General features: G+C 34.1%; 2 protein-coding genes across 2 annotated transcripts; both read left to right on the plus strand.

The window, feature by feature from the left end:
- Positions 1 to 3,246: 3,246 nt before the first annotated feature.
- Positions 3,247 to 8,022, plus strand: LOC137407079 (TLC domain-containing protein 5-like). Its single transcript, XM_068093686.1, has 4 exons — positions 3,247 to 3,279; positions 5,816 to 6,063; positions 6,658 to 6,753; positions 7,179 to 8,022. Exons 2-4 carry the CDS (start codon positions 5,829 to 5,831, stop codon positions 7,679 to 7,681), a joined length of 834 nt encoding a protein of 277 aa, XP_067949787.1. The 5' UTR covers positions 3,247 to 3,279; positions 5,816 to 5,828; the 3' UTR covers positions 7,682 to 8,022.
- Positions 8,023 to 9,861: 1,839 nt separating this feature from the next.
- Positions 9,862 to 14,744, plus strand: LOC137407690 (uncharacterized). The gene is made up of 8 exons (XM_068094089.1): positions 9,862 to 9,916; positions 10,159 to 10,212; positions 10,451 to 10,558; positions 10,823 to 10,899; positions 11,022 to 11,166; positions 11,457 to 11,561; positions 11,738 to 11,783; positions 13,773 to 14,744. Exons 6-8 carry the CDS (start codon positions 11,511 to 11,513, stop codon positions 14,240 to 14,242), a joined length of 567 nt encoding a protein of 188 aa, XP_067950190.1. The 5' UTR covers positions 9,862 to 9,916; positions 10,159 to 10,212; positions 10,451 to 10,558; positions 10,823 to 10,899; positions 11,022 to 11,166; positions 11,457 to 11,510; the 3' UTR covers positions 14,243 to 14,744.
- The last annotated feature ends 2,667 nt before the right edge of the window (positions 14,745 to 17,411 follow it).

The raw sequence follows: 17,411 nt of genomic DNA on the forward strand, positions 1-17,411 counted from the left end.
TATGTTTGTATTTGTTTTATTAGTGAAGATCTAGCTTTCCAGGTATGTTACTCAAGTTTATTACGTAATTTTTCTATTGCATGTACAATGCCGGGCATTCGCCTTGTACAGGCATGTCCAAACCCGGCCCTCGGCTTGGTTTTTTGTGGTCCCCGAAGGCCAGCATATTTAAAAAATTTTTTACCAGTTTATCCTTGTTCTCAAGTTATAGGTAGTTTGCGTACACCGCAGCTATGGGTAGTGTGCATAAAAAATGCACCAACTAATACTATTGAAAACTTCGAATTACCTATCTGCTTTTTGGAAATTCCTTTACAGCCTTTTTTTCTATTATCTGGTTAAACATCTCAAACGGGAATCCCAATCTGGGCTGGGGAATGTTCTGCAGCTTGCTGGATGCTAGCTCAATATGTATTGCTCAGTTACAATTATGACCATACGCAGGAAGGTTGACCGAAAGGGAAAAGTATTTAATAGCAGTTGGAAATTGCAATACTTCATCAAATACCACACCACGGGGAGAGCCAAGCAATCTGCGTCATATGCAATTGAGTAATTGCTGTGCTCAAAAGTACAACATAAAGCGGCATTATACAACTCGTCATACCCTCGTCATAGTGCATATGAGCAATTCTCAGGTTGTGACAGACAAGAGAAATACGACTCGACTCGCTATCATCCAATCTGCAGCAACAGCATCACGTTCAGCACCATTTTATGAGATATACAGAGATTAGTGAAAAAGCCACAAAATGCAGTCTTGCTATTGCTCAGCTAATTGGTCCATGACAACTACCATTTCAACATGGAGAATTTGCTAAGGAGGTAAGTATTTTTTAAAATTTATGTCCAATAAGAGTTGCATAAAGCAACTATAGGCATGGAGTTGTAGACCTTAAAAGACAAAGGCAAGTTATAACTTCTTGCATAGCCTGATATACCTAAAGCTAAAATGAAAATTTCAACAAAAGTTTGTGTGGTTAGCCATTGTCATTGTTATTGTATTTTAGTAACTATCAATTGCATTTATTTTAATCTTGCTTTATTATTCTTAGGAACTGGCAGTGTTTGTGGATGAATTCTGCCCTGATAAAAAGAGCAATTTAGAAAGTGTTGCTCTGTCAAGAAATACCATTGCAAGAAGAGTGGAAAATCTGAGTGAAGACATTGAGCCTACAATGAAAGCCCAGAATAAGAAGTTTGTTTATTTCAACATTGCATTAGATGAAAGCACAGATCTGTCTGACACTTCTTAGCTTGCAATTATGATACAGCGTTGATAATGAGTTCAAAGTTACTAAGGATTTTCTAACAATGAGTAGTCTTCATGACCCAACAACTGAAAATTATGTCTATGAGAGTCTATTAAAAGAACTTGCTGAGTTCAGCCTACCACTGGAGAAGATGTTTGGCATTTGTACTGATGGAGCACCTGCAATGGCAGGGAAAAACACTTATTTGGACTAATAGGTATTTTGTTCAGCTCTCACTGCTGGGATGTTCCTCTTGTAGTGTATCATTGTGTCACACATCAAGAAAACTTGGCAGCGCAAACACTGAGGATGAATCATGTTACGGGTCTGGTTGTATCCACTGTTAACTTTATTTGATCACAAGCATTGAACCACCGACAATTTAAAATTATGCTTTAGGAGATAGAATGTGAATACAAAGATGTATCATATTATTGTAAAGTCAGGTGGCTCAGCAGCGCTAAAACACTGCGCAGGTTTTACAGTCTGCTACCAGAGATTGATTTCTGAGAAACAAGGAAAGTGAGTGTTATGAGTTCTAAGATCAATTCTGGATTACTGATTTGACATTTCTAGCTGATATCACAGAGCATATGTCAGTGATGAACCTTCAGCTACAGGGAAAGAAACAGGACATATCTCAACTCTGTAGATACATCACTGCATTCAGGACAAAGCTTGAACTGTGGAAGCAGCAACTCCGAGAGGAGAATTAGGCTCACTTCAAAGCTCTGTCAGAGCATCAGCAGAATGGCCAATGCGTTGAATTCAACTCTGAGCAGTACGCCAACATCGTGTCAGATCTATCAGCTAAATTTGCAAGATATTTTTTTCAGTTTGCAGAAACTGAAAATAAGATAAAGATATTTGGCGATCCATTTTCGGTCAACCATAGCAGTGTAGCAGCCGAGTTACAGATAGAGCTCATTGACTTGCAGGCTAACGAACGCCTCAAACAACAACATCTCAGCCATAAACTCATAGAGTTTTATCATGATTTCTTTCCAGCTGACACATATCCAGCTCTACATAAACATGCTCATCGAGCGGGTTTGCCTCTTCGGCTCTACCTACTTATGTGAGCAGTTCTTCAGTTGCATGAAGAATACCAAAAGCAAATAACGCGCCGGACTAACCCATGAGCATCTAGCTCAGCTGATCAGGAATTCATTTTCAGACATTAAACCTGACCTAAACAGGATTGTACAAGAGAAGCAGTACCAAGTGGCTCACTGAGAGTAGTATGCTCAGTACCATTACTAGTAAAAACATTGCACCGCAATATCTCTTCAACAAGGACACCGCACATAAATTTAATATGGTGCTTCTTGTAATTACATGTACGTTTTTGTATATGTATTTAAAACCAATATTTTGGCGCATTTGTGATTTTGTAACTACATGTAATTAAAGCCAATATATTGATGTATTTGTTTTTTTTTGTAATTACATGTAATTAAAATAAATATATTGACTGTGGAGAATAAGAATTACACGTGATGGATGGAATCATGTTTTGCAATATATAAAATTATGACAATTCAATTATTTGTGATATACATAGCAGCTATGTGTGGCCCCCCAGCCTAGGCTTGACTTTACATAATGGCCCCACTCTAAAAAAGCTGGACACTTCTGGCCTAGTAGGTGTGTATATAAGCGAATTTATGCGAGCTCTGCAAAATAACGCTTTAGGGAGAATTGGCTCTATGAACGACTTTGCCCATAGCTGACGCAACCTGTAATTTCTTCGCACATTATGTACCTGTGTTCCGCTTTCTTCCGTTCACTTGGCAACATAGACCAACGCGTTCGAACAAAAACAGAGTTATTGTGCGAAAAGAACACTTACCCTATTACTTTGCGGAATACTAATTAAAATGTGAAGGTCAAAAACAATTAATAACCTTGGAACCAAAATACTTTCGTGACGGAACTCATATCAAGACCATGAGCTTTTTTCTTTGAGACGCCTCACAAACAAATTGAGTCTTTGGAAACTTTAACGCATCTACTAGGCAACAAGGTACGCTTGTAATGTGGTCTTTTGATTGTTTTGTCACACAATGTTTCTTATCTGACATATGCATGTATTAATATAACTGTTTCAACTAAATTTTCGTTTGTTTAATTAGAATTTTGTGTTTAGCTTCCATTGCTTATCGAGAACGATTACTCGCGTCAAGGAAAAATATTGTCTAGATTTACTAAACTGCTCTCATACTAAATTAGACACCGCTAAAAGTGCTGTAGTTCTTTTGTTTATAAGTGAATGGCAACAGGATGTACTGCTTACTATTAATGTTGTCAATTATGTTTGTGATTTTGTTGTGCTGTGAATGTGTAAGAAACTCTTTTATGTAACAAATTTAGCTTACTTTAGCAGTTATTAGTTTCTACATTTATTTTATTATGTAACAAAAAAATGCTTGTAGCTATTTTTAAAAGTTCGGTTGAGTTATTAAGCTTTGAGCGAATCAGCCGAATCGTTAACTGTTGATTGCCACTTCAGTTTCACGGTTTACGATTTTGTACCGATACATAAAACAAAAATTCTTATATTGCTAAATATTACTACAGTATTATTAAAAAATCAGTTATCCAAACAAGTTTGATTTTTTATAATTGGTTAATACTATTTTAACATTGGTTCTGAGCATGCTATTCTTGGTTATTTAAGTTTAGAATGAATCTGTAAATCTACATAGATGTGTTTATAAAATCTCATAATACGGGTAACATGTATGATCTATAAGGTTAATGTGCCATTGTTTGAAATTTCCTAGTGCAATTTCAATTAAAGTGTATTTGTGTCATGTATACTCAAATTTGCAAAATAATATTAAAGTCAAATAAATGGAAGCGCATAAACAATGAGTTTCAAGGAGGTTAGCTTCACACAATTTATATGTTATTCATTTGTATTGAGCTGTTTAAATGAAGTTAATAAATTTGAGTAAAATTCTGATTGAGTGTAAAGACCTTTAGATAGAATCCGGTACAAAGTTTATGAACAAAATCGTGAAATTCAACCCTTAAAACAATTTAATAACTGGTAACTTTGGTGCTTTGGTAACATTTTCTTTGCGCTATAGACTCAATAGACTTGAATAATTTACATGCCAGAAGATACTAAGCATCTTTTTTATCAAATATTGTTATATCTGGTTTATCCCATCATAACAATATCAAGTACTCGAACCAGACTCATGAGACTAAATTGGTGAGCATTTGTTTGCTTGAGTGTCATGAGCAAATATGAAGTGCATGAGTATTAACAGTTACATCAATATATATATCCTATATTTTTGTAGAGCTTTTTTTGTGGCAGCTGAGAATTAATGTTTATTTGAACACAGCTGCTCAGCCAACAACTCTATTCAATTTTACAAATTTTTTTTCTAAAGGTGCTCTTTGTGTCCACAATAACTGTCACTCTGTTGGTTTAATGCTCTGAATGTTGCTATAATATATAACTGGCTTTAATTTTTGTATTTCGAGAAACTTGTTTAGGCATTACGCTAACAAAAATGTGCAGTTTTTTCAGTTTTTTAATCCTTCATGAATAAGTATATTTGTACAATGGAGATATTCCACTTCTTTCTAGATACGTTTATAATTGGTGGTAAAAGGTTTGATTTCTATCACTGTCTATATCATTGTGTAAACACCAAACTACGATAAAACAAAATTTGGTTTCTGCTTCAAATGGAAAATAGAATAGTTGTTCATTGTTGCATTTTGTAAAATTCATGTACCATTGCATAACTTGTAAAATTTTAAGAATTAAAGTTATATTTTTGAAATTATTTCTTTAAAATTTAAATCTGCTTAAGTGGATTTGCTGTATTAATAAGCTGAAAATTTTTTTAGTCTAGTTGTTTTTGGGTCAGTATGACCCAAAAACAACAAGACATACTGGGTCAGTATGACATGATGAATACTAGTGCTTCCCAGCTGTCTTAAGTGCTGAACCTGTTGATTAGTTTGTGTTTTGAAGAACTGAAATTTAGAGTGAGTTTAGTCTGGTTAGAAAATATTATAGTTCAGAAATTATGGTTATGAATATGGTTCAGAAAAGGTTCAGAAAGTTATGGTTCAGAAAAGACGTGTATTCTCATCCTCGTGCGCAATGCTTTTGATAAAAAAATTAAGATTTGATTGGAAACTTGTTCGTCATAAACAAGTTCTCAAGGACTAGAACAACCACCTCTCTATCCCTTCCATTCACGACAGCTATCATAAAATTTAGTCGGCTGGTTCAAAGTTGTTTCTCGCTGTTATGTGGAAGTGAATCTAAGTTTGCCAAGGCCATCTACATATACATGTACACATGTACATAATGGCACTGTTGGTACACGACATTGTGACTTATCTGCCCTTTCAAGGAAAAATTCATTCAACACTGGCAGAGATTGGTCATAGCGGAGATCGACTTCCTTTATGAATACAAGGTGGCTTTAGGCTACTACAGTTCACTAGCCTCTCGACAATATTTTACTGCCTCAGGCAACTTGTGAACTACTAAACTATCTTGTAATTTCATGCTGTTTGTACCACAGGAAATCAAATGCAATGCAGTTATTTGGACCAGGCCTAAGTGATGAGGGAATCGCAAGCAAAAGCTTGAGTGTATTCGTGTCTGTAACACTTTGGTCAGGACAATATAAACTGTTGCGTCTATGGCTGACCCACAGAAGGCCGGAGTGGTGCTGTCGGATTGTTTCGTTACTCCATGGGCTTATAGCGACAGTGCTGTGTTGTTACAGTCAACTTGTTGAAGGACCGTCCATGCATGGTGTCGAACCAGGTATGTTGCGAGTTAAGCTGTTTTATCTCTGCCAACTTTGTCTCCATTTTAGTTTTGTTTAGTACTGACTATCTTTTGTCTATTGTAAAGAGCACTATTTCATGTGATTCTCATACAGCTTTGGTAAGCTAGCTTTTGGCTCTTTGCTGATATAGTAATTATGTTTGATTTCTTTGTTTAAAAACTACTACAAGATTGCACTCAGTGTGCCAACTTTACCCAATTCCTTCAGATGTTACATCTCTTGGTTTCCTCTACTGTTTTTAGTGCTTTCATATTCACATGTTTTTCTTGAATTTCCCACTTATCAAGTTATTTATCAATTTCATAGAACTTTTTTCCTTTTTAATAATACAAACCTTTTCTTACTGATGCTCACTTTATCAAATCAGATTTTTACATTTAGATTTGTGTATAGTTTTGTAAATGCATTTGTTTAATGTAGAGTTACAACTAGTAGGGCTGTAGAAATGGTTACCTCATAATTCATTTCCAGACAACTTGTTGCTTTTTACAATGAAGACAGTATAGTACATAAGTATGATTTTGTATCAACACTTTTTTATTTATGTGTTTTTTTATTTTTTTATTCAGGACTGCCTAACAATAACACCCAGTTATTCATTGTAAAGATTTGCTTAGGCTATTTCCTGTTTGACATAACATGGTGCCTCTATCATCAGACAGAAGGTAGGTACACAACTTTTATAGTTGTCCCTCATTTTAGTTTGTTTAGAAAACGACTTTAAATTATAATAGTGCATTTGTATTCCATTATTTCGCTCTCATTTTTTGCGTTTATGAGCGTGTGTGTTCATTTGTTCCTTGAAAGACTCAAAAGTCAAAATTATTTCTCGATTCAATTCATCTTATAAAATACCCTGTTATAAGTTTCTTTGCAATGATTATCTTCAAAAAGCAACAGAATATAGAAATATTAGTTGACTCTAGTTTTTTGTTGTTTACTCACTACTCACATCAACAGCTTATCTTGCTGTTACAAATATTAGAGTCGGTCTACAAGATTCGTTAAACGCTCTTACACATTTTATCCTTTATTGGTTTGACGTCATTTTATGTTCACCGTTGTTAACTGTACCATCATTGCTTTGTAGCACCTATCATGCTGTTCCACCATTGTCTCTCCATCTTTGGTATGGTTTGCACTGTGTTCGGCGGCAAGTGGGGCACTGAGCTTATCGGAGTCATCGCCTTAACAGAAATTAGTAACCCCCTCTTACAGCTACGGTGGTTTCTTAAGACTGAAGGCTATAGTAGGACATTACTAGGCGAAATTGTTGATTTCTTGTTCATAGCAGTTTTTGGCCTATGTAGGCTAGGGTTAGGGGGCTATGCATTAATCGGTTATTTGTCTTACCCCAATGATGACATATTAGGTCGGTTTGGCGCTGTCGCTATTTTTATCGTTAGCATCATATTTTATTATTATATTTTAGGCTATGCATACAAAAAGTATAGTAGAATGTACTTTGGCTCTCATAAATGTAATGGTGCTTTTCATTCATCTGATAAACCACAGATTAATGGTGGAAGTCAAGTGAAGAGCTCTGTACTTGCCAGTAAATCACAGCAGAATGGTCATTTGAAGGTTAGCTGAAGCAATTTAGCCATTTCACAGCAATATGGAATAGTTAGTTTTTTTATAAGCAGATCACACACTTATGTTTTACGACAGACGCGATTCAGAACACCCAACATCCTCTTTTTCTCTGTCTCTTTTATGATTCAGTGGGATGAAACTAGTCATACACGTCCCTTAGCAACTTGAGGATCATTCTATCTCAATATTTGCTCAATCACACCGCTTGTTACATATACATTCTTTACATTTGTGTGTTTATATCAGATAGTACAATCTACATCTTATGAGTTATTTCTTTAATGGTTTCCAATTCGTACATTTTTATTTATTATTGCTATTTTAATACATGATCACAGTTCTCCATTGCTCTGCAGCTGTTTGCATCAGAACTAATTTTTTTACAGTATGAAGTTATGCACTCCTATGAAATGATTTAAGCTATTCTATGAATCTAATCATAAACAGGATGTGTACACAGTCCTTCAAACTTTGCACCTGCAACGCAGTGAAAAAAAGATAAATGACAAATAGTTTTATCTGTTAGATGTTAACAACATCGACAGCAATTACATATGCCTATCTTGACAAGAACACTTTTGTAATTAAAATGAAATGACTTGCTGGAATCAAAGCTTACTGGGTTTAAACTGAGAAAAACACTGACCACTATGGATCTTCAAATTAGTAGTTCTAATTGTCAAGACAGAAAATTAAATATCATTGTATTAAAATAATGACTCAGCATCCTACATGTAGGTATATTTCATTGAGTATTGATTGAAAATCATAATAGCGGGTGTTGGAGCAAATAATGTACAGTAGAAGGGCTGTATCTTGCAAATAATTGCACCCACCTGATTAGCTTGTCAGACAACGAGCTATATTTCTCATAACTTTACAAAAATTTAAGTTACACTTATTTGACTAAAATCTACTGCTAACCTGAAACACAATTAGTGGATGCTAACCAAGAATACAATTATCAATCTCAACATTAGCTTTGAATACGCATTATGATCACAAAAGTCAAAATATTAACAAAACTATATAGGCATTATCACAGATATTGCTTTATACATTGGAAGGTGGTTGATTGGAAAATAAACGGTATCTGAATTTTTTTGCAAGATATAGATGGTTAGAATCAAAGTAAGCATACTCAACTCTACTTTTGTGGAGACTGAATGAACTTAGTTATTTGATGGTGAAAACAAGTGCAACAAGTCATTGATAATTTACATTTGCTAGACATTAATATTACCTACATGATTGTGCTCTAAGCTGCATTGATCATAATTGCTCTATTGCATATAGTAGCTGTTCTGACTTAACCAAGCAGAGCCATTTTGTATATAACTATTCATTATTAATTGTACACTCAAAGACTAATTCCACAAGTTTCCAGCCACCAGGAACAAGTGACTTCGTAATTGGATTTCCCTTTTTATAGGGAAGACAAGTCTGAATTGTTAATCAGGGCCGTGCATTATAAAACGAATAAATGGGACAGCTGATTCCGTTACCAGTCCAATAGGTAGCTTTGCGCAGTTGTGAAGACGTGAATCTTTGCACGAAGCCTACGCTTCAATCGGTTACGCTTGTCCAAACTGCTTATTGCTCAAGTCGCCTAAAACTTGAAACTAATTTGTTAGAACAGCTTAATATTTTGTTTGAAATTTCACTGCATATAATATATTTTTTGTTAAAGCAATTTAGTTCATTTTTATCATACATAAATTGTCTTGTTAATAAATGTGGCATGAAGCAATTTGAAGAGCAACGAGAAAAAAAACCGATTCTCGATAGTAATACATGTAGTACTGTTATAACTTTAGGCGTGAATCGTTGTCGGCGACTTTGGCTAACTCACGCTTCGCAAGGGTCAGATATAAAAAAGATAACGATTTGTGAGTTTCTAGACCGCAGTTCCTAACTCGGTTTGAAAACTGTGTAGCTGTGTTGGCGATTATATGTAATCAGTAGTACCATTGACGTAAGAAAATAGTTTTGTATAGTTTTTAAAAGAAACCTTTGACATCAGTGTTAAACGTCCTGCTCTAGCGGGCAATATTTGTTTCTTTTTTGCATTTTTAATGCGCGCGGCATCGTGGGCCAGCATTGTGCTGCACGCTTGCAGTCAAAACTCTTCTTCTTGTAAATTAAGAATGATTACTGGCATTAAAGAATGGTTACTGGTGTTTTGCTGGTGCTGGAAATGTCTAGATTTATTCTAGATACTAGAAATATAAGGTATACATATAAAAGAGTGATAAAAACATAATACATTGAAAAAATACCAAAAAGGTTTACTGTTCTTAATAAAATGTTACGCTGCTAAAAATAGATCCTAGACAGATGTTTTATAAGCAACTATGTTCTTGATGACAGTTTGTGTGGCAACAGTGTCTTCTAGTGCAGTCTGTTAAATTTCTAATTGTAATTTTCCTTCGAAATATTGGATCAAGTTTTAGATTTTATTTTAATTATTTTAGGTGGTAGATGTTGGCATAGAACTGGCGATTTCCAAGTCGAAATCAACAATCAAGGTATGTCTTTCTGAGGTTGTGATCTAAAGTTGATGTGACGTGATGCTGTCAAAGTATCTCTATTTCATTTAATCAGCGGTAAAAGTTCATCATGGGATTAATTTTATCATAATTTTTGCTACATCAACAAAATATATATTTTATAAACTTATTATGCAACGCTTAACGGAGCAGAAAAGATTTTGCCATATTGTATTATTCGTTAACTTTTTTATCTTTATCAAATGTTTATTTTCAGTTTCATGCTCTACTGATCCATGATAGTCTCACTAACGCATTAGACCAGCCTGCTGACATTATTATAGTACCAAGACATGATTCTGAGCGAAGTCATTACTCCCTAATGGTTAGTATTCTTATGCTGCACTTTTATACTAAAAGACTATGTCAAGATATTAATTTTGAGAACAATTAGTGTTGCATGGCTGTGCATAGTTATTATAATTGTTTTAAAAATTTAAAACAGCACATCTTTTATATAGCATGTAACTTGAATAAGGTAACTGTTTTGTAGACACGGAAATACTTGCTCTGCGTGTATCTATAACATGCAACTTGCATTAGCTTGCATAGCTTTATATACAAGTTGTATACGGTACTCTGTTTGCAGCTGGTAGATAGGAAACTTTGAAAAATTCATTCAATGGACTCTCTTTCTTACAAAGGACAACAGACCATTGAAAAAAGGTGAGCATGAAATTCTTCACTAGGTTTGTCGGTAAATCTTACAAAAAGCAACAGTTATTGCCTTTGCATTCTAGCATAAATGGTTTAATCCAAAAGCTCACTGTTAGCAACAATATTTACAGGAAGCTTGTTTCTGTTGATGAGAGGTTTGCTGATTATGCTGTGACAGATAGTGACAACATGCTGTGACGGCTATGCAACAGAAAGATTGTGTAAGCTGTGGACTGTATGTTACCAAGGTGAAGCTGTGGACTGTATGTTATCAAGGTGAGTGACACTCTCATTCGTAGAGGTCTCAAGACTTCAACAATTATTAGTAGGAAACGTCTGGTTGGATTATTTATCTACACATTAACTATTACTAAGGAACCTAGTCCTATTCTGTCAATTTTCACTGTTAACCACAATTTTTTTTCACCAAAATTAGTGTGATTCCTTGTAGGGGGTTATGCAATAATCTTGAACTTTCTAGATATTCGGCACATTTTTGTTGTTGTAAACTTACTAAAGAATAATTCTAAGAATCTCCATTTTTATAATGTTATTAATATTTTCAGCATGCGCAACGATATGTTGAATCGTTTGAGCTAGAAAATAGAAAAGATGGTGATATGTCTTTAAATCCTTCCACATACCGTAAAGAATTATTGGCAAGTATAAAGGTATGTGAAACAATAACTATTCCCAGCAGATTTAGCACATCTGTATATCTTGTATGTAAATAGATGTTAAGATACTTCCTCACTTATTTGGTTTAATTTTCTCAACCTGAACTAACAACTTTTTAACATTTTTGCATTGAATTTCGTTTTTAACCAGTTGTCTTTATTTATGTTAGGAAGATGGTCGAGCATTGGCGGATATCAAGCTCTCTATTGAAGCAGGTAGGTTGAAGATGTAAGTCACATTCAGGCTAACAAGTTTTATATTTGTATCATAATAATACATAAAAATTATTTTACTGTGTTCACCAATCTAGAGCATGAGAATACTATTCTGATATCTTTAAATAGTATAGTGTTGGTATCTATGGACATTACCTGCTTTATATATATCTAATGCATGTTCTTAACCCTTTGGCTACGGCGCGCTTACGGCCGGGAAAATACCACCGTACGGAGGCAATTACTAGGGCGATTTGAGCCTTCGGCATGACTGCATAAAAACTGCAGTAACTTACATCACTATTCTGATAGTTACATAAATTAATATGCATAGGAAAGCTGAGAAATTTCTCTACAAGCTGATATTTTTCTATGCAGATAGCTTGCAAATGCTTTCCAGCAAAAGTCTCAATTTGTTGAAGCTATTAATTTTTTTTATACACCATTTTCAATTGTATTTTCCTAATTGATAAAGGTAATTGGCAATGTTGTATAAATAATACATGCACGGATTCATAGGTTCTCAACAATTTGCAAAAAAAATTGGTCGTCAAAGAGCATTGAAAGTGGAGTTATGAGCTCCGATGCATTGCGGGAGCACCACTCGAAATTCTCAGTGCGTGACCCAAAAGACCAGCGAAAAATGGAGGCCTGACAATGTCGCCTAAACTTCGCTATAACGTACATGCAAATTGGAATAGAGCTATAAATGAATATGCATTTGAAAGCTTAGAAATTTCTCAACAGGCAGCCATTTATTCCCTGTAGATCGTCCCTGCAAAGTTATTCGTCTGTGAATATTTCTATCAACATTGTGATGTGTCAATGTTGCCACCTTTCTATCATAAAACATCGATAACAAATACATTTTTGGAAGCAATAACTCTGTGAAAATGGTTTATGATAAGCATCTGCACAGTGTCATATGTTTGCAAGAGTTTGCAAAGAAACTGGTTGTCCAAGTCATCCTTTCCAAGCCAGCAAGCTTTCATCTATAGATATGAATTTACCAGGCAGTGAAACAGAATATAACCGGTCGCATATCATGGCAAAAAGATCTTCTAACTTGAAAAATCTATTGCTAGCAGGCTGTTCAAAATTGTCAGCAAAATGCACAGTAGAAAGTAAACTTGCTTCTATTTTTCTTTCTATTTTTAATTTTATTAAAAATCAGCGTAGATAATAAAGGATTGTGGACCAGTAAGACAACAGAGTAGGCTTTTTAAAAATACTTATATGCAAAACTAAATAAATAACTCGCCAAATATCTTTACCATCAACAGGCTCCGAAGCATCGCAATGTTTTTGGAGGCCATGTTTATTCGTTTCGTTAAATATAACATTTATAATGGCCGATGTTATAAAAAGCTTTAAATATTAAAAATACTTACCTGTTTAAAAATTCGAACTTACTCCTGCCAAGCTGTCAGCAAAATGTAATTTTTTTGTTTTAAGTCAGCTCCTCTTTGAAATCCGTAAATACTCCCGGTTTCATCGCCGGCCGTTTCACTCTCACTTTTGCAATCCAATTCACCCTGTTGATCTTATTTTTCACTTTCATCGTCTACCCCACATTATTCCAACCTGGTATCCTTTTCTTCATTTCCAAACCAGTCGATGTCTTTCTCTAAACAAACTTTTTTAGCAGAGCTTGAACAACCGCGTGTGTTCATGATGAATAGATTTCCATAAAAGAACACATCTTTGCAAAGTGTATTGCTTGCACATGCGTATTAGGTATTATTTATAACCTCAAAACAGTATTACAAAGCCGACGGAAATTGATCAAATTACTCATTTTAATGCTGTTTTTTTAATAAATAATATATTTTAAAAAAGGTCTATCGAAGGCCGAATTATTTCGAGATCCGTACGCTGAGACAATGCTCGTATTCCGGGCTTTTATGGATTTTGGAAGCAAAGGGTTAACTAGATCAAAACTTTGTGGAGTAGTCTGTAATGTTTTCTATTTATTTATTTGTGTAATAGCCAAGGAAGAATCCACCAGAGTTGGAGCAGTGAAGTGTTTCACGACAACAGAAGATCATGAAGCTACCAACTGGAATGGCAAGGAGCTTACAGAAAACCCTGTGGAATTTCCTGCTGTCTCACTAGATGCTCAGCTTATGTATTATAAAATCAAGTACCTGAAGCGCTATAAAACACACCATACTAGTTATGGTGTATTTAATGTAGTTCCAGCCGAAGATTACGAACATTGTCGACAGGAGCATATATCTGGAACATATTATGGTATTCAGATGGTAAATGAGACCATTTTATATTATCTTAAAGAGAGTAGCTCTGACTATCCGGTCATTAGTCGGCAACTTATTAGACTGAGTCCAGCTGTACTAGAAGCTTACGAGTCATGGTGTAAGAAGTTGACTCCAAAAGATGACAATAGTAGGCCATCTCCAGCATATTATGGTATGGAAAAATCCATTACGCATAGCTAAACATATGCTTTCCTGTTATGCTTTCCAATGTACACATGTATGTGGATAACTGGCATATCTTCAATATGTTTTAAAACAAAATTTTATTGTTTGTTCACACTGGACTATTATAGTGTATTACCTTTTATTTGATGCCCTGATCCAGTAGTAACTACTGTTTTATTAACTTTTATGTTGCATACATTTATATAGTTTAGCCATCCTGTATTTCTAGTCAGTTTGTTTGCATTAGTGGAATATGCATCAAGGCAGTGTGTACTCAGCTGTACTCAGTGTATACTTTTTCTTTACACAATTTTGCAACTTGGTGTATTCAACTTTTTCAATGGTTTTTCTATTTGGTACATATTATATTTCGTTGAGAAATGCTATGTAAATCTAAATAGTATATAACTTTTACATACAACATACAATGATAATACCTTCTCATAACTCTAAGCTTTAGTTTGTATAATGTCATAAAACTTTTATGTAGCCAGTCTAATACTTGCTCTTCAAGTCCATGAAGTTGAAATAAGATAACTGTTTTGTAGCCAGGCTAATAATTGCTGAAAAGTTAGGTTTTAACATGTATTTAATAGAAATATAACTGTTTTGTAGCTAGGCTAATATTTGCTGAAAAGTCAGGTTCTAACATGTATTTTATAGAAATATAACTGTTTTGTAGCCAGGCTAATATTTGCTGAAAAGTTAGGTTTTAACATGTATTTAATAGAAATATAACTGTTTTGTAGCTAGGCTAATATTTGCTGAAAAGTCAGGTTCTAACATGTATTTAATAAAAATATAACTGTTTTGTAGCTAGGCTAATATTTGCTGAGAAGTCAGGTTCCAATATGTATTTAATAGAAATATAACTGTTTTGTAGCTGGGCTAATATTTGCTGAAAAGTTAGGTTTTAACATGTATTTAATAGAAATATAACTGTTTTGTAGCTAGGCTAATATTTGCTGAAAAGTCAGGTTCTAACATGTATTTAATAAAAATATAACTGTTTTGTAGCTAGGCTAATATTTGCTGAAAAGTCAGGTTCTAACATGTATTTAATAAAAATATAACTGTTTTGTAGCTAGGCTAATATTTGCTGAGAAGTCAGGTTCCAATATGTATTTAATAGAAATATAACTGTTTTGTAGCTGGGCTAATATTTGCTGAAAAGTCAGGTTCTAACATGTATTTAATAAAAATATAACTGTTTTGTAGCTAGGCTAATATTTGCTGAAAAGTCAGGTTCTAACATGTATTTAATAAAAATATAACTGTTTTGTAGCTAGGCTAATATTTGCTGAGAAGTCAGGTTCCAATATGTATTTAATAGAAATATAACTGTTTTGTAGCTGGGCTAATATTTGCTGAAAAGTCAGGTTCTAACGTGTATTAAATAGAAATATAACTGTTTTGTAGCTAGGCTAATATTTGCTGAAAAGTTAGGTTTTAACATGTATTTAATAGAAATATAACTGTTTTGTAGCTAGGCTAATATTTGCTGAAAAGTCAGGTTCTAACATGTATTTAATAAAAATATAACTGTTTTGTAGCTAGGCTAATATTTGCTGAGAAGTCAGGTTCCAATATATATTTAATAGAAATATAACTGTTTTGTAGCTGGGCTAATATTTGCTGAAAAGTCAGGTTCCAATATGTATTTAATAGAAATATAACTGTTTTGTAGCTGGGCTAATATTTGCTGAAAAGTCAGGTTCTAACGTGTATTAAAAAGAAATATAACTGTTTTGTAGCCAGGCTAATATTTGCTGAGAAGTCAGGTTCCAATATGTATTTAATAGAAATATAACTGTTTTGTAGCTGGGCTAATATTTGCTGAAAAGTCAGGTTCCAATATGTATTTAATAGAAATATAACTGTTTTGTAGCTGGGCTAATATTTGCTGAAAAGTCAGGTTCTAACGTGTATTAAATAGAAATATAACTGTTTTGTAGCTAGGCTAATAATTGCTGAAAAGTCAGGTTCTAACATGTATTTAATAGAAATATAACTGTTTTGTAGCTAGGCTAATATTTGCTGAAAAGTCAGGTTCCAATATGTATTTAATAGAAATATAACTGTTTTGTAGCCAGGCTAATAATTGCTGAAAAGTCAGGTTCTAACGTGTATTAAATAGAAATATAACTGTTTTGTAGCTAGGCTAATAATTGCTGAAAAGTCAGGTTCTAATTTGTATTGTAATTAGAAGAAAAAGTATAACTGTTTTATGGGCAAGCCAAAACTTGCTGTAGTCATATAAAATAACTGCTTTGCAATGTAGTACATATGTAATAGTTTGTAATAATAATAGTATCAATGTACAAGCCCTATTCAAGAGTATACTAAAAACCATTTACAACAACAGCCTCCTACAACTACGCGGTACAACTAGCATTAGCAGTTTTGTAGTTCCGTAGAAACGACCTTGTCAACGTTCAGTTATATTGTAGGCGCCAAAATTTATTTTTGTGTACATTCCGCAACCGATTTAGGAATTGCGGCTAGAAACTCACAAATCGTTATCTTTTTTATATCTGACCCTTCGCAAGGTTGATGAAAGAACTACTACAAATGCTTATGCTACAAAATCGTTTGCTCATAGGTTTTTCCTATCATTGTTTTTACATGTTGCGTTTTATTACTTAGGTCACAATGTTTCGTGCACAACGATTAGTTACAATAATAGGGAGGAATATTTTTTATTACGATATAAATCTAATAGTTGTTTTTCATAATCACAGTACCATGTTAATAAAATGTTGATTATGGGATGAAGTTAGTTGTATTTTTTGTTTTTGTCCTTGTGTGTGGTATTTTTAAGCATCTGATTGTTGCACTCTGTCATGCTAATTTGAGCCTAGTAGCTATTAATGCTTCACAAACGTATACCATTGATTGTATATTCAGACCTGCCAACCCAAGAGTGGGGCAATGCGTGAGATTTTGTTTTGGGGCAATTGACGTATCAATGATAGTATATAAAATTGTGGAAAATGGGGCACAAATCTCACGCATTTCTCACGCATTTTCATTTTTTCTTTGGGGTGATTGCGTGAGTCTCACGCCCAATGCGTGAGAGTTGGCAGGTATGTGTATATTATGAATCCCCATTATGCATGGTCGGTTCATGTAGCCTTGTTATGGGTGGACAACTGGACATGGAGAAATTAAGTTATGCATAAAT

Source organism: Watersipora subatra, chromosome 1 (assembly GCF_963576615.1).
Source record: "Watersipora subatra chromosome 1, tzWatSuba1.1, whole genome shotgun sequence".
NCBI classification, from domain to species: domain Eukaryota; kingdom Metazoa; phylum Bryozoa; class Gymnolaemata; order Cheilostomatida; family Watersiporidae; genus Watersipora; species Watersipora subatra.